At 43.2% G+C, this 27,691-nt stretch overlaps 2 protein-coding genes across 5 annotated transcripts; both read left to right on the top strand.

Annotated features, from left to right (window-relative positions):
• The first annotated feature begins 948 nt into the window (after nucleotides 1-948).
• On the top strand, nucleotides 949-13,289 carry LOC131125898 (uncharacterized). 2 transcript variants are annotated; one of them, XM_058067903.2, is made up of 15 exons: nucleotides 949-1,096; nucleotides 3,622-3,702; nucleotides 5,946-6,307; nucleotides 6,688-6,846; nucleotides 6,920-6,981; nucleotides 7,935-8,037; nucleotides 8,314-8,399; nucleotides 9,365-9,465; nucleotides 9,597-9,667; nucleotides 9,738-9,845; nucleotides 9,917-9,987; nucleotides 10,054-10,171; nucleotides 10,246-10,410; nucleotides 10,485-10,580; nucleotides 10,650-13,289. In XM_058067903.2, the coding sequence occupies exons 3-15, from the start codon at nucleotides 6,086-6,088 to the stop codon at nucleotides 12,369-12,371; spliced, it is 3,084 nt and encodes a 1,027-aa protein (XP_057923886.2). In that variant the 5' UTR covers nucleotides 949-1,096; nucleotides 3,622-3,702; nucleotides 5,946-6,085; the 3' UTR covers nucleotides 12,372-13,289. The 2 variants fall into 2 exon arrangements, with proteins under 2 accessions (XP_057923886.2, XP_057923887.2); XM_058067904.2 differs by lacking the exon at nucleotides 3,622-3,702 and having other exon boundaries at nucleotides 966-1,096.
• A 329-nt stretch (nucleotides 13,290-13,618) lies between these two features.
• On the top strand, nucleotides 13,619-27,122 carry LOC131125937 (F-box/WD repeat-containing protein 7-like). Of its 3 annotated transcripts, none has more exons than XM_058067999.2 (13): nucleotides 13,619-13,759; nucleotides 18,083-18,232; nucleotides 21,557-21,639; nucleotides 21,711-21,846; nucleotides 22,112-22,246; nucleotides 22,720-22,843; nucleotides 22,927-23,063; nucleotides 23,665-23,778; nucleotides 24,013-24,194; nucleotides 25,325-25,617; nucleotides 25,686-25,829; nucleotides 25,913-26,062; nucleotides 26,138-27,122. In XM_058067999.2, the coding sequence occupies exons 2-13, from the start codon at nucleotides 18,194-18,196 to the stop codon at nucleotides 26,317-26,319; spliced, it is 1,719 nt and encodes a 572-aa protein (XP_057923982.2). In that variant the 5' UTR covers nucleotides 13,619-13,759; nucleotides 18,083-18,193; the 3' UTR covers nucleotides 26,320-27,122. The 3 variants fall into 3 exon arrangements, with proteins under 3 accessions (XP_057923982.2, XP_057923980.2, XP_057923981.2); XM_058067997.2 differs by having other exon boundaries at nucleotides 23,662-23,778; XM_058067998.2 differs by having other exon boundaries at nucleotides 13,622-13,755; nucleotides 23,662-23,778.
• The last annotated feature ends 569 nt before the right edge of the window (nucleotides 27,123-27,691 follow it).

Raw genomic sequence — 27,691 nt, 5'->3', positions numbered from 1 at the left:
CGCGCAAGTTTGATATGGATGCTGTATGGTATCATGTACCCAGAAAAAATTATTACGTTTGATTAATGTTCATGTTAAAGGTTAAATAACTGTTAATAGTTATCCTCCCTATCCGTGTGGAAGTGGTAAGTTTTTGGCTTTTTAAATTTGAAGGAAATAACTTGAAGGCTACCGTTTAGGTCGCTAGCTCTCTAGTTTGCGAGTTAGCATGTGTCTCAAGACCCTGCAGTTGCGCAATATGTTGTAAATAAAAAGAGTATAAATGTGACTATAGTCGTGTTTTGTCATGTCTACAGGGCTCTAATAATGCTTTGTTCATTTTAATCTGAAAAAAAATAATTTGTCTACCCACCAATTATATGTGGTTTCTTAAGTTTTTATTATATGCCGTTTTATTATTATTATTATATTTATTTATTTATTACTGATTGATTGATTTTCTTTATTCTTGATTTGTTTATTTATTTTTCATCTTTTGTGTAGAAAAAATAAAATGAAGATATTTGAGAACAGTGGAATGTTTTATCAGAGGTTTTATTGTAGAAAATCGGAACCAAAGCGAAGTTTTTAAATTTTTTTGTTGTTAATTTTTTTTTTTTTTTTTTTTTGAAAACCTGATGTGGCCCCCAAGTAAATTGAGATTGAGACCCCTGCCTTAGAGTTTAGGATCAGTTAAGACCTGCTGGACACTTTTTTAAAATGTGTACATCTTGTAATATTAATATGTTCTGTAAATGTATTCACCCAGTGTGTTTGAGTGTGTACGTTAAGGCGGTCGGTTTGAAGCTAAGGGTGGGGCTCGCTCGTCCGAGTCTTATCTTTGCCACACACACACACACACACACACACACACACACACACGTATAAAAGAGTTAATTTGGTAAACCCGTTTTACATATACAGTGTGTGCGTGGCTCCTTTCTACCTGAGCGCTCGCGCATGCGGACTAGTCCTAACCCTGCTGCTTGCCGCTGCACCAGCCAGAGAGGAGGATGCACTGAACTGAGCTGTCGAGTACTGTCGATGTGAAATTCGTCGCTTTTTCAACGGAGTTCTGCGCTGAACGCTCGGAGTCCGTGGATCCAGTCACAGCTTGGTGAGTTGTCGTGTTAGTTTCACTGCATGTTTTGTGGGTGTGGAACCGTGTGGGTTCCTCGCTGCTGTTTCCTTCTTTTTATAGCGCGTCTCAGAGAGCCGCAGTGAGTTCACTTGGTGGACTTACAGCTGGTGAACGCAGACACCAGACTGCGTTCACATTTTCACATTTTCTTCCAACTAGCTCACATACGCCCGTTTAATGACATTCATATCAGAACACACTATAAGGGCTATACCCCCACCAAACATCGGCTATGTTTTGTCAGACAATATATACAGTATTATTGATTTCTGCAAATAAGTACATAAGAGTCGAAGGGGTATGTGTTTATTCTTGCTGTTGCACTTGTTAGCTGTCTATCACGTTTATTGTTGCCCCAAGCTATGCTAATATTTGTCACTTGTGTTTATGATCACAATCTCTGAGGCTATTCGTGTGTTCCTAGTCTTATTGCAGTGTACAGTATTAAATGCAACATTGTAGGTGTATGTGTCTTGTTTAAAATGACATATTTTGCCAGCTTTTCATTTCTTCACACATCCAAAAAGTGTCCTTTGTGCATTCATTCATTCGTTTTCTACCGCTTTTCCTCACAAGGGTCGCGGGGGTTGCTGGAGCCTATCCCAGCTGTCTTCGGGCGAGAGTTTGGGTACACCCTGGACTGGTGGCCAGCCAATCACAGGGCACATATAGACAAACAACCATTCACACTCACATTAAATTAACCTAGCATGTTTTTGGAATGTGGGAGGAAACCGGAGTACCCGGAGAAAACCCACGCATGCACGGGGAGAACATGCAAACTCCACACAGAGATGGCCGAGGGTGGAATTGAACCCTGGTCTCCTAGCTGTGAGGTCTGCGCGCTAACCACTCGACCACTGTGCCACCCTCCTTTGTGCATTTGCCACTTTAAAAAATTCTGTATATATATTTTTTTTTACATAATACAGTAATGTTAATCAGCTAAAGTTGCTAGCCATACATTAAATAATGAAATTGCATTCATCTAAAAAAAATATATTTATGCTAAAGGCCATGTTCTGGAAAGAGATATCTGTCCTCGATCTCATCGTAACCCCAGAGACGAGAGCATCCCGACTTGAAAGGCCAGCTCTGTCACAACAAATTTTATGCAAAAATTCTGTGTGTTGCATTTGCTGTTGTTGCCATGGCGACAGCTTTGTCCATTGTATTACTGCAAATGTGCCTATTCAATTTTTTTGTTTTTATATAATAATAATAATAATAATATGGTAGAAGAAGTCTGCAGCAGCCAACTTGACATCTGGTTTTGACTCATTTTCCAACAAATCATCTGCAGCCTCACAAGTTTGTGACGCTTGGAAGGTGTTAATAATGTTAACAACTGTCTCTCCACCCCCATATGTGTTGCTTTAACACATTGTCACATGTTGGGTTTTTTTATTTTTTTTTTTTTGTAAGGATTAGTACACATAATATACTCAGGGTGGGTCCTGACTCTTCTACTTCTGAATGGCTGCACACAAAAGGGTGAAAACATGTCAAAACACATGTAGATTGGGAGCTACTTTATTGATGCTGAGGGAAATTCAAGTGCATGCATGCATTTCTCCCGCAGCTCAATGTGTTCGACAAAACATCATAACTTTAAAGTGTTTTGTCCAAATGAAATGAAATTTGGTACACATCTTCAGGGGGCCTGACAAGCACATGTATTAAAAATGGCCACTCTTTGCAAGCAAGTTATTGACCTTTTTTTCTAATGATATTTGTATTGGAAAACATGTTGAGCACAACCCATAGGGGGCGCCATAAATCATGGTGGAGTGTTGAGTTAGGATAATACCATTACAGTATTCATTCATTCATTCATTCATTTTCTACCGCTTTTTCTTTTGCTGGAGCCTATCCCAGTTGTCTTCAGGCGAGAGGCGGGGTACACCCTGGACTGGTGGCCAGCCAATCACAGGGCACATAAAGACAAACAACCATTCACACTCACATTCATACCTATGGACAATTTGGAGTCGCCAATTAACCTAGCATGTTTTTGGAATGTGGGAGGAAACCGGAGTACCCGGAGAAAACCCACGCATGCACGGGGAGAACATGCAAACTCCACACAGAGATGGCCGAGGGTGGAATTGAACCCTTGAGGTCTGCGCGCTAAGCACTAGACCGCCGTGCCGCCCCATTACAGTATAATCTTATCAAATAAGTATTTATTTAGCCTGTTTGCATGTGACACTTCCACATCATTTTTCATCTTTCCGCGTGACGTGAGTCGGCCTTCGTTCGTGTGTCTTCAAGGTGTGTGTGTGTAAGGTCAAATCAATTTGTAGTGTCAATATTTGCCTGTTCCCAAAGAGTTGTGCGAGTGCTGAATTGAAAAGCAGAATTGAGGTATCACGTTGACGTTCCAGCTTGGTGTTAAGTTCCCGGGCGTGAATGCGAGGAGTGGATGGACGGCATGTTCCGTCAGACCAGAACAATCCCGTTTAAGCTCTTAATGTGCTCATTGTATATTCCTTCCCCAGTTCATCAGACTTGCCACTTGCCTGGTTCATATCTCTGGTCTACAAGCTTCGGCCTCACATGCAGACCACCATCAATACAAGGTATTATAATACAATACAATGCAAGGTCCAATTCACTGTTGGGTTCTCTGCATCCAGGTCAGTGCTGACTTTTGGGAATGCGGAGCAAAGGATGATAATTAGGCCAGCAGAGAGGCGCTAACAAGTGTACACATTTCATATGTTCACATAGCAGTTCCGACCAATCACCATCAATGAGTAGCTTTGGATAATTTATGTAAAGATATTAATAAGCAATTTCAACTACATGCTAACTAGCATGTCAATAAAAAGTTTTACATTCTCGTTGTAAGTGTAAAAGCAAAATGCAAATCATATCGGAGGCCCCTCGTGAGCAGGGGCCCTGACTATTTTTTTACGTTTGAATTGAATGATGTCATCTGGTCTTCAGATTGGCTCCTGTCACTTTCATTTACTTTGACAACCAATCAGGAGGAGGCCATTGTGTGGCCTACAAACACACACACTGGCCCTGATTTTGTCGTCGGCCGAGTAAACAAACCATCATTGTTTATAAGTCGGTCTGTTACCAGGGCGATCAGAAGCATGCCATGTTGGTTGTCATGGCAGCACATGGCAACACCAACCCTGACATCTATACAACACACATTTTCTCCTATGCGCTAATTGCCCATACAAAACCCTATTGAACGTATTTTTGTAGTATTTCAGCACTTAAAAAGGAATGAAAACTTGGCATACTGTACAAAATAGTCACATGTTTCTGTGCATTCAGCTAAAAAAAAAATTCAAATTTATATTTTTAAGGAAATTCAGGATTAGATTTACAGTATGACCTGACTGATGCATCAGAAGCAGCTCAAAAAGGCACAATTTATTAAATGGCAAAACCTGGTTAATCAAATACACACTCCTCTTAAATGAGTCTACAGTAAGTATAGATCATTTTCCACATGCTTCCGGAACTTCACAATGGGGAATGTCCCTGTATGTGTGTGTATGAATGACTTATCAGTGAACAGAGATGAGAAGAAGATGAAACAAATATGAAAAAAGATGGCCGCTTCGATGTGTTTGGGCTCATGTGACACCAACCTGCTGAGAGTGTTAGTGGTGTGAGAGTGTAAATGATGTGAGGAGGATGAAGAAAGATGTTTGCATGTGCTGAGAAAAAAACAAGCTAGGCAGGTTTGAGGGGCGCGTGCACGTATGCACACACAGACACACACGTGCACGTTCTAAGTAAATGCTAAACTTTCATGGAGGCTTGCAAATGATGTGAGTTAATGTGTCAACACAGTGAAAGTCCGCCTGCTATAAGTGGATTTTTACAAGTCATTTGTTACTGTGTCATAATGTAAATCAGGGGTCTCAAACTCAATTTACCTGGGGGCCACTGGAGCTAGGGTCTCGGGGCGAGGCTGGGCCGCATCAGGTTTTCCAAAAAAAACAAAAAAACACATTTATTAAAAACAGAAAAATAAATAAACTTTGCTTTGGTTCCAATTTTCTACAATAAAAGCTCTGATAAAACATTCCACTGTTCTCAAATATCTTACTTTTTATTTTTCTACACAAAATAAGATGAAAAATAAATAAACAAATCAAGAATAAAGAAAATTAATCAATCAGTAATAAATAAATATAATAATAATAAAGCGGCAAATAATAAAAACTTAAGAAACCACATATAGTTGGTGGGTAGACAAATTATTTTTTTCAGATTCAAATTAACAAAACATTATTAGAGCCCTGTAGACATGACAAAACACGACTATAGTCACATTTATACTTTTTTTATTTACAACATATTGCGCAACTGCAGGGTCTTGAGACACATGCTAACTCGCAAACTAGAGAGCTAGCGACCTAAACGGTAGCCTCCAAGTTATTTCCTTTAAACTTAAAAAGCCAAAAACTTACCACTTCCACATGGATAGGGAGGATAACTATTAACAGTTATTTAACCTTTAACATGAACATTAATCAAACGTAATATTTAGTACATGATACCATACAGCATCCATATCAAACTTGCGCGGGGGCCTCAAACTAATGTCCTGCGGGCCACATTTGGACCGCGGGCCGCGTGTTTGTGACCGCTGATGAAAATGAATGTTCCTATTCAATCCCTGATGTTGTATATGAATCGCAGCAAGTTTAATGGGAATTGAGTTTAAATAACAACCAGCATGCAGAACTTCCCTGACAAATGTCAGTTTTTAACTGACTTTCATGGTTTGACAGCAAAGCATGATGGGAAGTGTAATTTCATGATTTATTATTTGCTTTATTCAACCCAGATGGTGTGACGTGTTCCTAAAGCCATGACTTGTCATCACTTCCCTGTCGGGTCCTCCTCCCCTTCCCATGCCTGCCCATCACCTCGGTGACTTTGTCGCCCCTGGACCACTTCCCCACTCTTACGCAGTCTGCTGCTAGGATGCACGTGATGGACAGCATCTCGCCAGCCAATGACAGCGAGGCACTCTCGATTCTTGAGGACAGAACCAATATGGAGGGACCACCACCTCCGCCTCCACCACCACCACCGCCTCCTCCTCCTCCTCCTCCGCTGCTCCCTATGCTGGGAGACACCACAGGAGGCCTTAGGAGCAAGAAGAGGGTGAGGAGCTTCTTCTGGAAAACCATCCCAGTGGAGCAGGTATGGATTTATACAGTATGTCATGGAGTTGAACGCATTTTTATTATATATAATATATAATATATTATTTATTATTGTTATTACATATTATATATTATATATTATTATTGTATATATATTATTAATATATAATAATATGTATTAATATATATCTTGCAATGGGGCAATACGGCAGAAAGTTAACTCAGCCAGGTGGTTCTGAATTATTTTCCATCATCATCCAAGCTGTACACTGACTACTCTAAGGTACAGGTATATCCAGGTTTCATTCATAAAGTACTGTCCCTTTTTTTTTTTTAATGGTAGCATAAATTTGAGGGGTGTGCATTTGTTGCTTCGAGTTATTTCGATGGCTGCTTTCATCGATAACTTCCTGGCAGGTGAGGGGGAGGACCAACCTGTGGACCCAAGAGCGGGTGCAGCAGCAGTACCAGATTGACGCCCACACGGTGGAGGAGCTGTTTGGCCAATCAAACACTAAGACCGCACCCACCAGAGGAGCGTGGGTCCGCAGCTCGCTCCGGGAGCCGAAGGTTGAGGTAAGGTGAAGCTCGATGATGATGATGTTTAGGATGATGTGTAAGGTGAAGGCGTCCACATGTCGATCTACAGGTTTCCATTCTGGACAACAAGAGAGGCATGAACATTGGCATCTTCCTCAAACAGTTCAAAAGGTAACACTCAAGTGATGTGCATGTAGTCATGTGACTTGCTCACCCTCATTGCGAAGGTGTTGTGGGTAAAACACAGACGACATGCCGGTGTTATGTTGGCATGTTGTACGCTTTCAAGAGCCTCATCTCCGCGGCGGTGTGATGTCTTACGCACTTTCTTGCATGACGGCTGTGTTTGTTGGCTGTGTTCAGTGCGTGTTTAGTAAACATGGTGACGCATGGCGGCGTGAAGGCGTTGCGCTCATGTGAACGCTGACATCACTTCTGCCTCACTGTACAGTCATAGCACCGATACATTCATTCATTCATTTTCTACCGCTTTTTCCTCACGAGGGTCGCGGGGGGTGCTGGAGCCTATCCCAGCTGTCTTTGGTCGCCAGCCAATCACAGGGCACATATAGACAAACAACCATTCACACTCACATTCATACCTATGGACAATTTGGAGTCACCAATCAACCTAGCATGTTTTTGGAACATGCAAACTCCACACAGAGATGGCCGAGGGTGGAATTGAACCCTGGTCTCCTAGCTGCGCACTAACCACTAGACCGCCGTGCCGCCCAATAAATGAAAGTGAACTTCATATTTCCATTTGCATGCGTCGTATGCCACCTCCAAACATGCAGGAAGAGAGTTCACTCTGTGCATTGGTTTCAGCACCTTGACCTGTTACTTCCATAGAACAATGGCATGTACGGAGTGAGCCCTTTTGTCAGTCATACCATCTCCAATTAACCTAGCATGTTTTTGGAATATGGGAGGAAACCGGAGTACCCGGAGAAAACCCACGCATGCACGGGGAGAACATGCAAACTCCACACAGAGATGGCCGAGGGTGGAATTGAACCCTGGTCTCCTAGCTGTGAGGTCTGCGTGCTAACCACTCGACCGTGCCGTGCCGCCCAGCACCGATACACTTCCTGTTTCTTCACAACTATGATCTCTTTCAGATCCAATCAGGCCATCATCGATGACATTCGCCATGGCAACAGTGAGCCGTATGGGGTGGAGCCTCTGAGAGAGCTGCTTAAGCTGCTGCCCGAGACGGATGAGGTGACATTTTCTCAGTGACGAAATTGTCATGATGAAAAATTTGTGGAAAGAAAAATGTATCTCTCCATGACCACATGATCGTTTTTTGACATTGCACAACAAAGCAGCCACAGAACCACTGTTGTCATAGCGCTAAGGAGAACAGTGCTCAGCCAGCATCAATAGCGCAGATACGTTAATTGTAAACAACAACATGGCAACTGTACCACGCATACGTTTTCACACAGAGGTAGACACACACTTATGCTAATTGTGTTCATGTTTTATTCTGCCAAGGTGAGGAAAATGAAGGCTTACAGCGGCGACGTCTCCAAGCTCTCATTGGCTGACGCCTTCATGTACCTGCTGATTCAACTCCCCAGGTGAGCTACTGATCATTGACCACTTTACACTAGGGATCGACCATTATGTTTTTTACGGGGGCCGATGCTGATTTTTTTTCATCACCTTCAGCCGATGGCCGATTTTGCTTGGGTCGATATTTGTGGCCGATACTGCTTTTGATCCCTTAATTTACATTTTTATTTTTCTGCACAAAATAAGATGAAAAATAAATAAACAAATCAAGAATAAAGAAAATCAATCAGTAATAAATAAATATAATAATAATAATAAAACGGCAAATAATAAAAACCACATATAGTTGGTGGGTAGACAAATTATTTTTTTCAGATTAAAATGAACAAAGCATTATTAGAGCCCTGTAGACATGACAAAACACGACTATAGTCACATTTATACTCTTTTTATTTACAACATATTGCGCAACTGCAGGGTCTTGAGACACATGCTAACTCGCAAACTAGAGAGCTAGCGACCTAAACGGTAGCCTTCAAGTTATTTCCTTTAAACTTAAATAGCCCAAAACTTACCACTTCCACACGGATAGGGAGGATAACTATTAACAGTTATTTAACCTTTAACATGAACATTAATCAAACGTAATATTTTTTTCTGGGTACATGATACCATACAGCATCCATATCAACATTAAACTTTCATATCAAGGCGGGGGCCTCAAACTAGTGTCCTGCGGGCCACATTTGGCGTGTTTGGGACCCCTGACTTAAACTGTTATGCCTAGCGATCACCCAGTGAAATGTGATGGGTTTAGTAAAGTGTTAAAAGCAAGCAAACTATTACTTGTGAAAACGCGCTCTGGATTTGATTCAACAGTGGGGGGCGGGGTACCGCGACTACGTGTGTTGCGGGGTCCTCTGCAAGCCGGGGCAACACAAAGCGGCCCCGATATATCAGCCGGCCGATGTATCGGTCGATTCTTACTTAACACCTTCCTCAAGTGTCTGACTTGTTCCTGTTCTTGTAGTTACACGGCACGCATCGAGTCCATGTTGTTGAAGGAGGAGTTCCCCAGTGCATGCGAGGCCATGAGGGGCAACATCAGTGCACTTCGCTCAGCAACGAAAGGTTACACCCCCACATTACCATCATCATCATCATCATCATCACCACCTTTTCCCAGCATATTCACACAGCCTGGCTATTTTTATTCACGTGTGAATGAAGTCCTCAACACGCTCCATCTTATCCCCCTCCAGAGGTGCTGGGTTGCCAGGAGCTTCATGCCGTCCTCCACCTGGTGCTGCAGGCTGGGAACATCCTGAACGCCGTAAGTAAGAGCATGTGTAAGATCAGGAAGTGCTGTGGCATTTGTGTGGTTGAGTCCAGATGTCTTTCAGGGGGGCTATGGCGGCAACGCAGCGGGCTTCAAGCTGTCCTCCCTTTTGTCTCTGGCTGACACCAAAGCCAACAAACCGGGGATGAACTTGCTACACTTTGTGGCTCTGGTCAGTAACAAAAACAACAAAACACACTGACAACTGAGCTCAGTTGGACTCATTTGAGTTAATCTTCTCAGGAAGCTCAGAAAAAAGATGAGAAGCTGTTAGAGTTCCCATTGAAGTTGCTTCATGTTCAGGCTGCGTCCAGGTGAGAAACAGCACCCCCTTGTGGCTTTATTTTAATCTTCTTTAGTAAAACACTTCTTTCATAAAGGATCTCTGTGGAGACGCTGGACAGTGAACTGCAGTGGCTGACATCCCGCACGCGCTCAGTGGAGGAAAGTGTCCAGATGGACACAGAGCTCCTGCAGCAACTGGACAGCTTCCTACAGGTACCGACTCCTAGAACTTAGAACCTGTACTTCAGCTCATTTGTGTTTGTTTTGTGTTTGTTTTGTCATCTTAGCGTGCAACAGCTTCTCTGTGCTCGCTGCGAAGTGGCCAGCAGCTGCTGAAGAAACAAGCCAATGAACTGATAGACTTCTTCTGTGAGGACAGTGAAACGTTTCGTCTGGATGACTGCTTTGGCGTCCTTCATGGTTTCTGCTGCAAGTTCACCAATGCCGTCAAGGTAGTCCTCAAGCCAGTTTAAGCTACAAAATGTAATAATAATTCATTTTAAGCTTTATTATTTGGTCATAAAAGGACAACAAAGAGCGAGAAGCAAAGGAGGCAGTCAGACGCAGTCGGTTACAAGTTCTGGAAGAGCAGAAAAGACATTCCTGGGCCGGTGGCGAGGAGGTAGAACCACACAAATATACACAAAAATTTGAACGAGGGGAAAAAATGATTGTCCTGCGGGTGTTGCAGGTGGGTGGTGCCATCGGCGTGCACTGTAGCAGCGAGACTGACCTCTCAGCAGCCATATTGCGCCATGACAAGGCTAGCATGCTGCTGGAGCTCCTCTCGCCAAAGTCCCGCCCATTTTCCAGCAGCTTGTTCACTCCACGGGGACGTGCAGGTAGCTTGCGACGATCCAGACACTCGCCGTCCACCTCGCCATCGCTTGCAGGAGACCGTGAATTGAGCACGCTCTTCACATTCGCCGCTGAAAACCACCAGGTGTCATCAGCGTCAAAGGTGCCTCCTGAGAATCTATCCCTCAGACCGACAGGCCCGACAAACCTCAATGATCATCTGACGCATGTTAGCACCACGATAAGCCAAGAGGACGTTATGTCCGACTTGAACAACAATGGCAAAGATGACCTCAGTTCGGTCTTTGGCTCCAAGTTGTCACTTTCGGAATGCAACAAATGCCAAATGTCTCCAGCGGTTGACGTTGACAACTGCAGCGCAGCTAACAACAACAAGAACATGGCCGTGCTTTTAGAGAAGCACTGTCTGGTTCCTGAACTGAAGGCCTTCAATGAGGTCCCAACCATTGCTGGCCGCTGGGCAGAGGACGTGTCGCACAGAAGCACTCGTCTCCACGGCGACCAAAATGATGTCACCGTTAGGGACGTGGAAGGGGATAACGAAGATAAAGTTGTCGTGTGGTGCGTGACGGGTGTGTGCGAGGCGGCGGGCGAGAAAGTGTACAACCAAGGAGTAAGTGACCCCTCCTCCTCTGCCCCGGCTAAGCACACGCCTTCAGAACGACAACATCCACCCAATAGCAAGTCTGAACCCATCAGCAGCCAACCAGTGCCTTCCTCGCAAATCTGCGTCACCCCTTCAACTGCTCCTGCGACACCCGAACTCACCACTCGTCAAGAAGCAGTCAGTCCAGAAGCAGAATTGCAGGGGTCCAAAACTCTCAGCGGGTTGTCAATCGTTGACAAACGCAAGAAGTCGGCATTTTGTCATGTGGGCAAGGAAGCAACGTTGGCCAAAACTTCCACAAAAAGCCATGCCACTACCTCCAAAACCGGGATCAAACCCAGACAGGTACGCACCCTCAACAGCTCTGAGAACCAGAACATGAGGAGGGTGGTGCCCATCTCAAGGACAAGTAGAGGAACACCGGCCTCTCAAAAGCCCCCCGCGGAGAAAGCCTCCACTGACCCCTCATCCCGACACTCCAGCCTCCACAAGGATTCAAAGGAACAAAATTCTCGAAATCAGGACTTGCAAAGGAAGCCACTGGTCCGAAAGTCAGAAGAGAAGATATGCCGCTCCACATTGCGGGCTCTAGGGAGCGGTGCCAGTCTCAGTGCTCCTGCCACGCCTTTACACAAAGGCACCCCCCCCTCATTGAGCCCGGGTTTCGCTCGAAGCACCGCCTCTTCATCTTTCAGAAAAACACACGCCACCCTGCCTCGACCCACTGTCCCCAAATCTGCGTCTCAGTCTGCACCCCTATCTAGCCCTGCCTCCCCCCTCACCAAAACAACCTCCCTTAGAGTCACCACCACCTCCACATCTGCTGACCACCCTCACCCATCGTCCTCCTCCTCGTCTTCCTCCTCTTCGGTGCTGAAGAAGACTCAGAGCACCAAGCCACCCTACTCCTTCACTTCCCCTAAAAGCCACAAGCAGAGCAGCAGCAGCTTCAACAAGGACCCAGGACATCGGCCCATCTGGAGATAGCACATCACATTTCCTGTGATTGGACTCTAGTTGAAGTAGACTGAATTTAAATTATAGCCTCAATAAATTGCTGCTATATTTTCATGTGGCACATCTGGAAAATGAAGAAATATTGTTTATATTTAAAAAGTGACACTATATAAACGCCTTGGTTCTTTTTAAATGGATTTAAGTTTGTTTCTTCTAATTAAATACACCTTTTTAATTTACATACATGTACTTTTGATGTTGGTTAGAAATGTCTGAGGGGAACTTCATTGCTGCATTTGAATGTCCTGATCGTTGTTACTGATTATGTGTACTATGAATAAGTACTTAAACCACTCAATCGGGGATGTCCAAATTTTTTCCACAAGGGCCACATTACAGCAGCATCGGATAATTGCATCGGCGCCAATTTGATACATTTTGTGTGTTTAATGATGGTAAAACTAATCCTATGTACTGTGGGTCGACAGTGCTTTGTGCACACTACAAACCTTGCAATCATACCTGTACCTCGTGTTCCCTGCATCACCCACTGGTGACGTGTAACTGTTTTTTTTCCATATGAGTTCAACAGCTGCTGCCGTGTTAATGTCCAAGTAGAAGCTGCAGTAACACAATCACTTTATATGACTTCTATCAAAACTGTAGAGTCTAATTCGGACCTACTTCCTGGTACGGCATGCTAAGCATCATGGGAACTGTAGTTCTTTTTTGTATAAACTTAAAATTAAGATTAAGATATGCCTTTATTCGTCCCTCAGTGGGGAAATGTGTATATAACATAAAGCTGATGTGTGTCTTGACTAGGGATGTCAATCAAAAATGTTGTTGATTAATCATTTTGTCCATGTTAACTCAATTAATTGCAGGTAGTCGCAGTTATAGTTTTGTTTACATCTATAATAAGGAGGGATGCGAATATCTGTTAAACGGGTTAACATGCGATTCAAAAATTTAAAAACAGAAAATTTTAAAAACAGAACAATTCGATAAGATTCAATATGACACGATTCAATGGTTATTAATGCATACATTAATATTCATTCATTTATTTTCTATACCCAGCTGTCTTCGGGGGACAGGCGGGGTACACCCTGAACTGGTCCCCAGCCAATCACAGAGCACATAAATACAAACAACCATTCCCACCACACTCACACTCCTGGCTCCCTCCACCCATTCACTGTTTTTGTGTCCCTGTGTAAGACACTTCACCCAGTGGTCACTCTCTGACCAACCCCACGCCTGACAATTTAGAACCTTAGATGCAGAACCTTGGTGCAGAACCTTAGATCAGCCTAACCGTCGTTTCCACTTGGACGCATTTCACTGCAACACAAAACTATCCGTATGGAGGAGCTGTCAATTAAACCACGTCTTGCATGAACTGCAAGCGGTTGGTAAGTTATCCCTGATTGTTTTTAGTCGTTTCCGGTCAGGTTTTCTCACTTTGTTGACAGAAGCGCGATTCAGCACATAAAACTGTTAATAATAGAAGCCCTGTGTAGCAGCATTAGTGGGCGTGTAAACCGAGGTGTCTCGAATGAAAACACGAGTGTCCATGGTGAGCAGAATGCATAAAACTATGCTTTTAAATCGGCACACAGCTCAGCTATTAGTTGCTTTAATAGACGATTCAGTCTCGAGTACTGCCCACACTGGTGTATGAATGTGAGTGAATGTTTGGTGGTGGTCGGAGAGGCCCTAGGCACGACATCGCCGCCATGTTTCCGTCAGACAACCCCAGGACAGTTGTGCTACAAATGTAGAATACCACCATCAGTGTGTGTGACTGGAGTTTATGGATAATTGGGTGGGGGTGAAGGGTAGATCTTGTCTGGCTTGTGTAGTCCAGGGATCTTGGCCTCAAAAATGTTGATGGCCACTGATATCTAGAATGGTTACTTTTTTGAGGAACCAAAGTATTTAAGTGTTTTTTGCGTCCTCTAGCGATTGTTTACGGGAGTGCTTGCAAGGAAATCAACCACTAGAGGTCGCTGTTCTTGTTTTTCCATTTGGCAGCTGAGCCAAAGCCATCATCATCTTAATTTTTTTCACTGATAAATTACATTTTATCTCAGTTTTATTTTGTTTTCGAGAAGATAATATATATGTTTCTATATATTATGATGGACTCATTATTTTATGTGTTTGAGTGTTTGTGTTTTGTGGCCTTCAGGTACCATTGTGTGTATGTATACTCTTATTGAGAGTGTGTGTTTACTTAACACTGTTGTTGTCTAAACAGTTTCTAACAGTTTTAGGATAAACCTTTGATACTTTCAGGCTGATGGTTCTCTGCTGTCGCTTGTTAAAGTGACCAGTGACGTCTGAATTATCAAACATCTTTGTGGGAGTATGATCAGCTTGTCAGCTTATCTTAGTAGTCAAAGTTTTCCAGCAATAAACATGACGGCACTTGAATTGATGTTCCGGAAGGGCAAAGACACACACACACACACACACACAATTGCACACATTAGGTGTGTTTTAGGAATGTGCAGCCGTCAACATTCCTCACATTCCTTTAATCACACATAGCCGCTGCGGTGGGAAGTCTTCTCACACACATATAAATACACACACAGAAACAATGATGAAATATATTTGAAAATATTTTATTTAAAGGTCAAATTTTGCTATTTTTAATCTTTTTATCAGTTATTAGGCAAGAGAGTGTCCTGGTCATACTGTAATTTTAGTGCATATTTTCAAACTTTAAGCTGAATAAACTAGGAGATCAACACCCTTCATTAGGTGTGCACAATTATGAAGCAGCTTATTTTCCCCTGCGCCCCCAAAAGACTGTGAAAAGTCAAGAACTGTAAAACACCTTCCAGAGGGATGCACCATTCTTGAAATTGCCAAAATATGAGGACATGACCACAGAACCGCAAATGCCCACAACGTTCACCAAGAAACTGCAAAGACAAAAAGATGCAAATTAACTGTCAAATATGTGACACAAATCTAACCTGAACCTACCAAGAATCCATTATCCTCCAGTGCTGTCATATTCCAGAATAATAATCTACCTGGAGTGTGCAGAAGAAGAAGAAATGCTATGGCTGCATCAGCAATGATCCTAGCTTCACTCCGATGGAGTATTTTATATTTACTTATAAACTCTGCCCAAATTATTTCCTGAATTTCAACTGATCAATCATTTTTAAAAGCTAATCCCCAAAAAAAGGTCAGAAAAATTAATTCAGATTTTGATTTATTCAGATTGATGATGCATCCCCATCGGTATTGATATCGGCGATACTGGCCCTGTATTGACTTGGTATTGAATGGATACCAAATCACAACCTAGCATGGATCCTTGTTAAAAGTCAAAGTCTTTCACCGATGCAGAGATGATGGACTGCATTGCGGTTGAGGAGGTAGGATCTGATCAAATTAGAAATCAGATAATGGTGTCAATCAAATAGGTATATATGTATATGTGTTTTCAATTTGTGGAATGCTACTGTTTGTTTGAAAGTCATAATGGGATAGCGCATGTTCAGTCCTTGGACCCACACATTTGTGAAACCGTGGCCCTCTTCGCTATGTACATAGCGACACATAATTCAATGACACATAAAGGAAGCTGCCATGATTTGTTTCTTGTCACCAGGCTAATTATGACATAACAGTCTTCTAAAGCAGAGCACACCGTTGCTCATTTTGAATATGTGACTGGGAACCCACCTTCATCTTAATAAATATGCGTGTCATGAGGCTGGCTGTACGCATTCCTGCACAGGACCGCATTCCAGTCCATTTATGTCCCAGCATCTCGCTGCATCAGCGCACCAACTCTTGTCCGCAACCTTGTCGACACTTGAAGTATGCCAGTAAAAGCTTCACTTTTTTTTTTGTCTGTCGTGTAATGCATGCTGTTGTGTTCACTGCGGTTTGACTTTCACTCTGTTGTGGAGTCTTGATGTCTCCCCGGAGATTACACACCAGTCATCAAATATAGATGAGTACACGCCTCCGTTATTGATGGACACAGTGTGCACGCGGGGCTATAATGATTGCACCCATAAAAAGCTCTGAAAATGTATCACCCTACAACATATGAGTTATTAAAACACATCTAAAGTATTATTTATTAATATAGGTACTCTACATGTATTTTCAGGACACAGCGTTGTATTTTGGTGCATGTTCGGAAGTCTGCAAGAAAAATGTTTGCAAAGAACAAAATAAAAGCAGGTGATGCTTGCGTAGATGTTGAACTTTGACCTCTCGAGACTGTCTCATAATGTGTGTGCTTCTGAGGTTTCAGTGTGATGACCTTCAGGTCAATCAGCTGTGAGAAAGCGCTGACCTCCAGTAACTCCTGCTGGGGGGGTTGACCTGATTATACGGTGTTTGTCTTATGTGTGTTTGTGTTGTTTGGTCTAAAACTTGAAAAAAAGTAACCAACTTTTGCTGTAACTGTACATTCCAGAAGGATAACGTTCAATATTGTTTGACATTTTATATCAATACCAGGTTGCAAGGGCCTGTTCAGCAAGAAGTACTGGAATTAGGAACCCACATATTTACATTGAATGACACGCTACAGTATTCACAGTACAGACTGAAGGGCAGGGTGACCTGGAAATGGAAACCTTTAACTATTCACAGTACAAACCATTGGATTGGAGAATGTTAAAATGGGTTCTGTGTCTTCCTACTCCCTTTCGGACATGCAGAATTGTGTAACATGAAGCATTTAAATTTGAACTGTATACATATTTGACCATAACCATACATTTTAAAGCTTACCCGTCAAATAAGCATGGTTCCATTCTTACACTTTAAGTTATAGTACAGTACAGTGTTCCATCACGGGTCACCTTTTGCAGTTTTATTTTTTTTAAGAGCTTTTTTAAAAATAATTACATCATATGAATACTGTTACAAGCTGGCCCTTTAAAAAATTACATTGTGGGAAGTTTAGTTTTGTAGTTCTGTGTTTTAGCAGAGGCTGGTGTAGGCCTATTCTCTCTCTTCTATCTGCACTGCCATTTGTCTTGTGCGTCCTGATTGGCTGTAGGTCATTGTCAATCAATCTCCTTCGTGCCACTTCCTGTTGCGGTCATGACTACCAAACTAGCTAACCGTGTGAGCTACTTGCTAACCACCTATACTGTAAAAAAATAGTAGAAATGGAAGAAGCTAACTGTAAGGAAAATATGATGACAGGAACAATATGTTTTACCAAGGATACAAAAACGCTATACGAATGTCAGAGCAGTGAAATACTGGTGGGTTACTTAATCATTTTTTGTGTCCAACCTAGTCAACCATTAAAAAGTAACCACATTCTGTACTAGTAGTACATTTTAAATCATTTTTACCTTTACCTGAATGTTGTCTCATACATAAAGTTTATTTTATGTGTATTTTACGTTTATGTTTTCACATTGCTTCTTCACTGTTCATTGTACTTTATGTATTTTAAAACATTTATTGCACATTCTTTTATTGTTTATTTTTGTTGTAGTTTGGCCAACAATGCGTCATCAGTGATAACGTCAATAAAGTTGCATTCAAATTCGCTTCCTCACTCTCACTGTGCTCCGCCCACCTCTTCATCCTCTCTCGCCGCATTCCCTCCCTCCCTCCCTCCCACGGCGGCCTCTCTCAGCAGAGGCATGTTGCTGCTTGTCCCCGCCGGAAGCTCCACACACTTTTGCTGTTTTCTTGCGTGGATTTTGAAAGTTTTCACATCTCACCTTTAGTGACTTTTACTGTCAGCGAGGGGGAACCCACGCGTGGACGGGTGACGTCACACAGGACCCTCTCCTTCGTCTTCGTATTTGGAGGATAGTGGGGGAGTCACGAGGGACACCATGGGATTCTACGGCACTTTGAAGCTCATCTTCTTCAAGGTGAGCGGACATTTGTTGATTTATTATTCTTATTATTGCAGTATTGTTTTTATTATTTTTGAAGGGTGTCACGCGCATTGAATGGGATGACAAGGCGTTTTCCTGCGCGTGCGCGCGGCCCACTGCGGCTTGGACGTGAACGCGATTATTGACTGATTACTGATGCGCTGCATCACTTAATATTTAGACGAGTGCTCACCTTTGTGGCTGTGAAGTGCTTCATTCATGCAGTGTTTATTTGGTTCTTTTCCATCCATCCATTTTCTATACCGCTTGTCCTCATGTCAGAGCTGGAGCCTCTCCCAGGTGACTTTAGAGGGGAGGAGGGAGGTACACGTTGTACTGGTCACCTGTCTATCACAGGACACAATGATGCAAACAACCATTCACAATCTAGAGTCTACAATTAACATAACGTGCATGTTTTGAGGATGTCTGAGTACCTGGAGAATACCCACACAAGCATGAGAACATGCAAACTTCATACAAGAGAGAGTCAAACCCAACTATCCAGATTGCGAGGCTGTCTTGCTAACCACTAACCTAACGTGCAGCATGTGGTTGTTATGATAGCGAAACCAGTGAAAATTCAGTGCATCCTCTAAATTTATACTAGAATGTCACGTTTATTTTAACTGTAATTCTTATATAATTTAAGGATGCATTTCCATCCCATTTTCCTTAATCCTCATTAGGGTATGCTGGAGCCTACCCCAGCTGACTTTGGGTGGGAGGCGGGGGAAATCCTGGCCATACCGTATATAGACAAGGGGTGGGCAAACTACGGCCCAGGGGCCACATCTGGCCTGCCAAGGGTTTGAATACATAATAAAAGCCCGTTCTTTCTAAAGTATTTCATTTAAACTTAACATACAACTTAGCATCATGGCTTGAGCCAACCTTTTGATGGTTTAAGTAGCTGTTTTATCAATTTGGTTATTTGATGTGGTCTGCTGTTTACAAAGTGCTCGTGGAAAAAAAAGGGACACAACACATACACTTTTACAGATACAATACTTCCAGGTGGACTGTTGCTTGTAAAATATATAGTCTGGCCCGCGAGTCAAAACTTTTGCCCACCCCTGGTAGAGACAAACAACCATTCATTCACAAACTCATTCATATCGACGGACAATTTAGAGTCGCCAGTTAACCTAACATGCGTACTCGAAGAAAACCAACACAGGCACAGGGAGAACATGCAAACTCCACACATAGATTTTCAACAAAGATTCAAACCCAGATCTTCCACATCTCTTGACTGTGTGGCTAACATGCTAACCACTAGTACACCGTGCAGCCTCATACGACATTTGTGTCCTATTAGAACACAAATTAATCTTGTTTATGCGACTTGAGTTGCATAGGTCTGTGAATCACAATTTCACAATTGTCTGGGCATAATAAGTCATTAATTGATAATATTTTTTTTCCACGTATACGCTGTAGTATGTTCCGGGCCATTTCTTTTTTCTTTTTTTTTTTTTTTTTTTAGAATTATGACTATTATTAGATCAAAACTTCCATAGGTGTTTCTGCTGTTTTTCATGGGAGGTCCTGGAAGGACAGTTGACATTTTGTAGTAGATGTATTGAAAACACTCAAGTCAAAAACATGGTGCACGTGTAATTGTAATTGTAATTGCACGTGTAATTTGTCACGTGTAACTGACAAAAGTCAGTTCATTAATGCAATCGCTTCTCCCGCAAGCTGATGAATGACAGCCAGAGAGCTTCGGAGGGGGATGCAGGGAGAAAGGGGGACATATCAGCCATCGTGCCAACAACAGTGCAGAGTGAGTTATTGAGTAAAATCGCAGCATTTATCATTATTTATTATAAATACTTTTACATTTTTGGACGGCGTGTTCTCCCCTTGTGTGCACATGTTTTCTCCGGGTACTCCCATTTCCTCACACATTCCGAAAAAACCCAAACATGCATGTTTAGCATGCATGGCGACTCCAATTGTCCATAGATATGAATATGAGTAATTGTCTGTCTATATGTGCCCTGTGATTGGCTGGCAACCAGTCCAGGGTGTACCCCGCCTCTCGCCTGAAGTCAGCTGGGATAGGCTCCAGTATACAATAGATATTTTTGGACGTGTGATCCAAGATGGCTGAATAAACAAGCAATGCTATTCGCCTTAGCTATCACTGTAGCGTAAGACTGTGGAAACGGCTGCACGGCTTGTTTACACTAAAGCCATTTTATATACGCTTACCATGAGTTTTGCACACAACACTTCACAGCTGTCATGCAAAGGCTAGAGGAGCTTTTCAGCAACACGAGAGACAGACACCGATTTAACTATATACAGTTTCACCACACTGGACTGTACATTGTATTTAACAACGAGTGAAATACAGTTTGTTACAGGTGCCATATTATGTAAGAACTGAGACAGTGTATGTAAACAGAGGGACACATTTTTGTCCAAAACCCAGGTTCCACAAGATATAACATGTTGCAAGTTTTATTTGTTCACACAGCCCTATACACGACAGCATTTCTTGTCTCTACGCACATTTATGATTTCTCCTCTGTTCTCTATACTGACACTGCAATAATTCAATGACACATCTTCATTTTGACTTTGTGGATTAGTTTGTGGGTTTTTTTGACGGTGAAAGGTGGTGGTTATCAAATGTAACCATGGACGAGCGATTGCAATACTATGTTGTGCCTATGTGTCGATTATCATCCGCCACTAATGACTTCCCAACAAGCTCCCTCTACTACCTCCTCGCTGTAAACCGATGGGGAACAATAAATATGTATATTATGTGCTGCTATGAAGTAATCATATTCTTGCATTTGACATTTGTTCATCTTGTGTATTTTATTGCAGTGTCTAAATAAAAAGCATATTTCGACCAAGCATGATATATAGTAGTAGCATCATATGTTGGGGGGGGGGTAGGAGAAAGCGAAAGTGTAGCACCACGGCTAGCTGCTCTATTTTGGATCAGCGCTTCACGGGCGACATTCCAGTCATGTTCTGCATTCCTGCATAGGTCCTAAAAGATGATGTTCTTAGGTCATGCATTTACAATTTCTCCTCTATTTCACTCTTTGTGGAGTCTTTCTATTGTGAAAGGTGGGATTTTAATGACTGTAATTGACATGATGCGATTGCAATACAGTCCGCTAACCAGTCCATCTTCAACAAACTCCCCTCTGCCATGCTACGTCGAAGCTGATTTGGCAATATTTATGCCAGAAGTCACTCTTATTCATGTAAAGCCAGTTTAAGACAAAATATTTTGATGCAATTACCACCATCATTAGTGAGAACACGTCTCCATGTTTCTTTCTTCAGATGAAGAGGAAGCTGGATCACGGCCCGGATGGCCGAACCTTCTCCTCCGGCAAGAAACATTGCAAAGGCAACGGCTACTTCAGGTATGATCGGACATTCCAGCACTTTGGAAAACAAGTAGATGTTTGCTATTTTTTCCCTCTCTCCTGTTCAGTCCTTCCAGTCTGGTTCAGGCCACGCCGACCACATTCGGGGACCTCCGACTGGCCAACGGGCATTCTGCCCAGCGGCGGCGTGTTACCTCAGGCCCACCCCCCTTCGGCCTGCAGGATTGGCTTCAAATGTTTCAGGCAAGTGTGTAGATTTGCCGAGCTGGGCTGCATATAGCATTAGCATTGTTGTTAGAGGCTACATTAAGGATTCACATAAAAGCAGAGTGCACAAAGTGTCTCAGCTGTCTCATTGCTGCCTTCAAGCTTATCTTACATAATGCGTACATTCTCGCTTGGATGGAGATGCAAAATGGATGTGGAACATTGTCAGAAATGCATTCAAAACAGATGAAAGCACACACACAATCACTTAAATAATAAAAATTCATTTTGTCCTCCACAGACGTGGAGTGGTCCTGAGAGGCTGCTGGCTCTGGATGAGTTGATTGACAGGTGTGAAACGGGCCAGGTGAAGCACATGATGCAGGTTATTGAGCCACAGTTCCAGAGAGACTTCATATCCCTGCTGCCAAAAGAGGTGTGAACCAGGGCTGGGAATCTCAGGGAACCTCACAACATGGCTCACGATAATGATATCGCGATACGGCGATAAGGGTGAAACAAAAAAAAAAGTTTTGGATCCATATATATTTTGCAGCATAATTTAACAAACCGGCATAGTGCAAAAACGATGACAATCAAATCTATTAAGTACAAACATAAAAATAAATATTGAGCATTTTGAAAGAAAAATCTCCACCTCTAAATTAAAAATTAAGTAAAATATATAGTTCTCAAACCTTTTTCTAGCTTTTTTTAACTTCTAGCTTTTTTTATTTTTCCTGTTTATTTCAACCAAAACAAACTCAACTAGCTTGTTTTAACAGAATGTTGGTATCCACTATACTTTGACAAAAAGAAAAGAAAAGTGATATATATGTGTTTTTATGACTGGCAACATTTACACCTGTATATATTATATAAACATGACCCATGTGCGTTTATGTGTAGCTCGCCCTGTATGTGCTGAGCTTCCTGGCTCCCAGAGACCTGCTGCAGGCTGCCCAGACCTGCAGGTACTGGAGGATCCTGGCTGAGGACAACTTGCTCTGGAGGGAGAAGTGCCACGAGGAAGGTACACCAGCACTCTGTGCCCATGCTAATGAGGCTACCAAGTGTAGCACAGTCTCACCGGCAACTTTGTGTCCCCCCACGCAGGTATATCGGAGCGCTCGTCCCCTCGCCGCTGGAAGTGTGCGATGCCCGGTGCAACTGTCAGCGCGTGGAAGTCGACCTATATCCGACAACACCGCATTGAGAACAACTGGAGGAAGGGGGGCATGCGGGAGGCAAAGGTACTTTGGTATACAGTCGATCGTCCACCCCACCCAACAACCCAAACCCCTTCAGCCCCCTGCAAATGGTGAATAACTGCAAATGTGGGAAGGAGGGGCTGTCTTTTGTTTTTTTCCTTTTAATTGTGGTAATTGTTTTAATTCTGTAAAGCACTTTGTGTTGCATGTCTTTGCAGGAAAAGTGCTATACAAATAAAGTTGATTTGAAATAAGGGACACACCCATAAAAAGCCTTAAAAACGCCAGATTCTGATGCTTTAACTAACTAATAGGACTCTCAAAGCAATTAAACACATTTTAAATTCAGTTTTACACATTAAACAAAATATAAAGTAATTGCACTGATAAAATATGCAATTTCCTGACTTGACCCCCCTTGCCCCCACAACCACCCATTTTCTATGCCACTTGTCCTCACTAGGAGCACGGGGGTATGCTTGAACCTATCCCAGTGGACTGGTGGCTTTCTGTCTATATTACCATTAAAAAATATATAATTTAAAAGGAGAGAAAATGAGTGATTGTTAAACTACCGTACGCACATACAGAAACTCCACCGCTATTTGACATACAAACTGAGCATGTGTGCGTCTGTCAGCAGGTGTTGAAAGGTCACGATGACCACGTGATCACCTGCCTACAGTTCAGCGACGACCTCATTGTCAGCGGCTCGGATGACAACACGCTCAAAGTGTGGTCAGCTGTCACCGGCAAGGTAAGATATGCGCGTCTTTTCACTGACAGTGAAAACTGTTTGAGTTTCGGTTGAACATTCTTGAAGCAGACACGCCTGCTCCTCCTCAGCCTCAACACGCCTGCAGCCTCAAGGCATACACAATTAAATACACTTTGGTTGAATCAAGTGACAAGATGAGGTGTTCCTGCACCATGACAACACGTCAAGGTCATAAATTAATCTTTTTTTTTTTTACTCTTTATTTCCTCTCAGTGTTTGCGTACATTGACGGGTCACACGGGCGGCGTATGGTGCAGTCAGATGGCACTCGCCACAGTGATCAGCGGCTCCACCGACCGGACGCTACGGGTGTGGAACGCTGAGAGCGGGGAGTGCATCCACACGCTCTATGGACACACATCCACCGTGCGCTGCATGCATCTGCACGGCAACCGGTGAGCCACTATTGCAGCACATCTCCATGACAACAAGCATTTATCGTGCACACTATGGGTTGTGGTCCAAATGCTTTGGAAGACATACAAACATGTAAAACAGATATTTTCGAAGTTTTCCATCCTTAGACCATGGGTGTCAAACTTCAAAGTCATGGTTGCCCCTCAGAGGGCCACTTGTAACTGCCAATATATATGAATATAAATAACCTCATATTATTACACAATTGCCCATGCATTTGATTATTATATCTTTGCTGACACACTGATGGTTAACTTGCTTTGCAATGAGAAGTGACGTCAAGGTGACAAGCAGACATTCAAGTATGTATTTTTGATAACGCGGCACGGCGGTCGAGTGGTTAGCGCGCAGACCTCACAGCTAGGAGACCAGGGTTCAGTTCCACCCTCGGCCATCTCTGTGTGGAGTTTGCATGTTCTCCCCGTGCATGCGTGGGTTTTCTCCGGGTAATCCGGTTTCCTCCCACATTCCAAAAACATGCTAGGTTAATTGGCAATCTCGCCCAAAGACAGCTGGGATAGGCTCCAGCACTCCCGCGACCCTCATGAGGAAAAAGCGGTAGAAAATGAATGAATTTGAATGAATGAATTTTTGATAACGGAAAATATCTTGGAATATCTTGCTACATGATCAGATCAAAAAGTGTAGAAAAACCACAGGCAGTACAATTTATCTGTCAAAATGAAAGGCCAAGAAAAAGGTGAAGTGCATTATTGTGGTGGGCCACATCTGGCAACCCGGCCTTCAGTTTTGACATATGTACCTTTTTTAGATAAGTGGTTACCGCCATGTTTTTCAACCACACTTTTACATGTGCTTGTCAGTTTCCTAAAGGTGTTTTTGGCTAACACCTTTGAGTGGGTGCTTGTGTGGCAGCATCATTATTCTACCACAGATACAAGGTCATAGACTCCAGAGAGTTGATACCAGTGTCACCATGTGCCGTGTTTGTCAGAAACATCACAGGCAACACAGTCGGTGTGCATGTTTTGACAAATTTTCACCCTTTTCTGTGCAACGGTTCAGGTCTTACACCACTGGGTGTCCTAATTGTTTCAGTGTGAAGTGGGTGAACACATCAAAAAGTGCTAACTGGGACCTCCTCTAGGGTTGTGTCAGGCTCCCGGGACACAATGCTTCGTGTGTGGGACGTGTCGACGGGCCGCTGCGAGCATGTGCTGACGGGCCACGTGGCAGCAGTGCGATGCGTCCAGTACAACGGGCGACGTGTGGTCTCGGGCGGCTACGACTACATGGTGAAGGTGTGGGACCCCGAGACGGAGATATGTCTGTTCAATCTACAGGGGCACACCAACCGAGTGTATTCACTGCAGTTTGATGGTGTGTTTGTGGTGAGCGGCTCTTTAGACACATCCATCCGAGTTTGGGATGCAACGACGGGTAAGACATCCAACATTATACAGCATATCATGGTTAAGTAGTGTTGAATTGGACATGTCTCCCTCCAGGTGCTTGTGTCCACACGCTAACAGGCCACCAGTCGCTGACCAGTGGCATGGAGCTGCGTGACCACATCCTGGTGTCCGGGAACGCTGACTCCACTGTGCGTGTTTGGGACATCCGGACAGGACAGTGTCTCCACACACTGCAAGGTGAGTTGTCAACACAGGCCCACAAAAATTGGACTTTGTGTCAAAAGTTTAAAGCTCACAGTGCAGTATCGTGTTTCTATCAGGGCCCAACAAGCACCAGTCAGCGGTGACGTGCTTGCAGTTCTGCAGAGGTCTGGTTCTGTCTAGCTCGGATGATGGGACGGTCAAACTGTGGGACCTCCGGACCGGCGCCTGGCTGCGGGATGTGGTGGCATTACAGAGTCGTAGATCAGGTATGTGCCCACCGTGTTACTCTGTGTACTTTTTTTTTAAAGGAAGCAAGTCTGATGTGGACGTGTACTCAACAGGTGGTGTGGTGTGGCGCATCAAAGCCTCTGACACGCGGCTGGTCTGCGCTGCCGGCAGCAGGAACGGGACAGAGGGTACCAAACTGCTGGTGCTGGACTTCGACTTGGACGAGCGACAGATAGACAAGAAGAGACAGACCGAACCAGACAAGGACAATGGGAAAGAAAATTGTATTTTCTAAATACTGATGTGTTTCACGAACAGTTGGAGCAGCAGCAAACGTGAAGGTGGCTGTTTGATAAAGCTAAACATTGCCATGACAACAAGTGAATGTTGCGAGGATGAATGTAGCAAGAAGAGGCTGGACGTATTGCTGCTAGCCAATGAGGTACTCAACACACACCCATGGACACCAACTCATCAGTGTTGCCACAGCAACAGACCGCATATTGCATCAGTGTTGTCCGGTGTATTTGGATGGATATGGGTATGAAATCAGTGGACAAGATCATTTGGGATCATTTCCCTCCATCGGTATGTAATCAACTTATTTTTCCACATACCGTATATGGCCAAAATGTGTGTTTTCTATCTATTGCAAACTCTTACTTGGTGTTTTTTTCCCAATAATTACTGACTGATGCCTGCTGACCAATGGAACTTGTGATGTTATGGGACTTAATTATCTCTAAATAATAAACACCACAAGACCCCCAGGATATCATCTACAAACCAAATAGTTTTAACAAGAGAATAGGATCGATAGTTAAAAACAATTCCCCCCCTGCCAGATATGAAGCTGATGGGATGTGTTGCCAAGCAACACCTACAGCCAATGAGGGGATGTCTGGTGGTGTTCACCCTAGCAACAAGTGCTAGCTGCACGCGTTTTCATCTGTGGATTTTGGGCCGTGTGTGTGTATGTATACAGTGTAAATAGCAAAAAAAAAAAGGGTGTACATATTCAGATTTTTCTAAAACACTGGAATAGTGGAATGAGGAGTAAGATGGATGCAAGTGTCAATAAAGAGATCTTTTGTAAAATGCTGACTCATTCATAAGGATGATGAAGAGTCACCCACATTCTTCACTTTCTCTGCTTGGGGAGGAAGTACCAGTTGCCATGGTAACACTGTGCTATCATTCATTGCATGTTCTTTCTCTTGCACTGTTCATTAACGAGACTAACATTGCATGTTTTATTTATTTCACAGCACCTTGTGACAAAAAGTCGGCATCTTTTTGTTAAGACAGCTGGTTTTATCGGCATCACTAGTAAAGATGAGGTTTGTATCCTAAAATAGAGCTAGACTTGTCATCTGCACTTGAACCAAAATGATGTCCAGAGACAAGATGCTGCAGCTACAGCGTTATCACTTATAAAATGGCTGATCAACGTTTTTTTTTTTTTTTTTTTACATGCCGGGCACTCAAGCTAATTGAAAGAGAGATGACCAATGGATGTAATTCAACTAAGTGACTCATGTTGGCTGAGGCTACTGGCACTTTAAGCACTTTACTTTTTTTTTTTTTGCCCCAAACTACTATCATGATGGTGTTACGGTATCTGTCTCACACTGGTGGTGCCACTGTGAACAGCAATTTGTATTTAA

Source organism: Doryrhamphus excisus, linkage group LG2 (genome assembly GCF_037039965.1).
Source record: "Doryrhamphus excisus strain RoL-2023G ecotype Guam linkage group LG2, RoL_Dexc_Guam_v1.1, whole genome shotgun sequence".
In the NCBI taxonomy this organism is placed as follows: Eukaryota; Metazoa; Chordata; class Actinopteri; order Syngnathiformes; family Syngnathidae; genus Doryrhamphus; species Doryrhamphus excisus.
The sequence above is the reverse complement of the archived record's forward strand: the minus strand, read 5'-3'. Positions and strand labels throughout refer to the sequence as shown.

What these genes read in the sequence shown, in the direction of transcription:
- LOC131125898 (XM_058067903.2), top strand. Translation starts at nt 6,086, where the DNA reads ATGCACGTGATGGACAGCATCTCGCCAGCCAATGACAGCGAGGCACTC. An exon ending in TGCTACACTTTGTGGCTCTG is followed by an intron (nt 9,846 to 9,916) that starts GTCAGTAACAAA and finishes TAATCTTCTCAG; the next exon opens with GAAGCTCAGAAAAAAGATGA. An exon ending in CATGTTCAGGCTGCGTCCAG is followed by an intron (nt 9,988 to 10,053) that starts GTGAGAAACAGC and finishes TCTTTCATAAAG; the next exon opens with GATCTCTGTGGAGACGCTGG.
- LOC131125937 (XM_058067997.2), top strand. Translation starts at nt 18,194, where the DNA reads ATGGGATTCTACGGCACTTTGAAGCTCATCTTCTTCAAG. An exon ending in GGAGAAGTGCCACGAGGAAG is followed by an intron (nt 22,844 to 22,926) that starts GTACACCAGCAC and finishes CCCCCCACGCAG; the next exon opens with GTATATCGGAGCGCTCGTCC. An exon ending in ATGCATCTGCACGGCAACCG is followed by an intron (nt 24,195 to 25,324) that starts GTGAGCCACTAT and finishes GACCTCCTCTAG; the next exon opens with GGTTGTGTCAGGCTCCCGGG.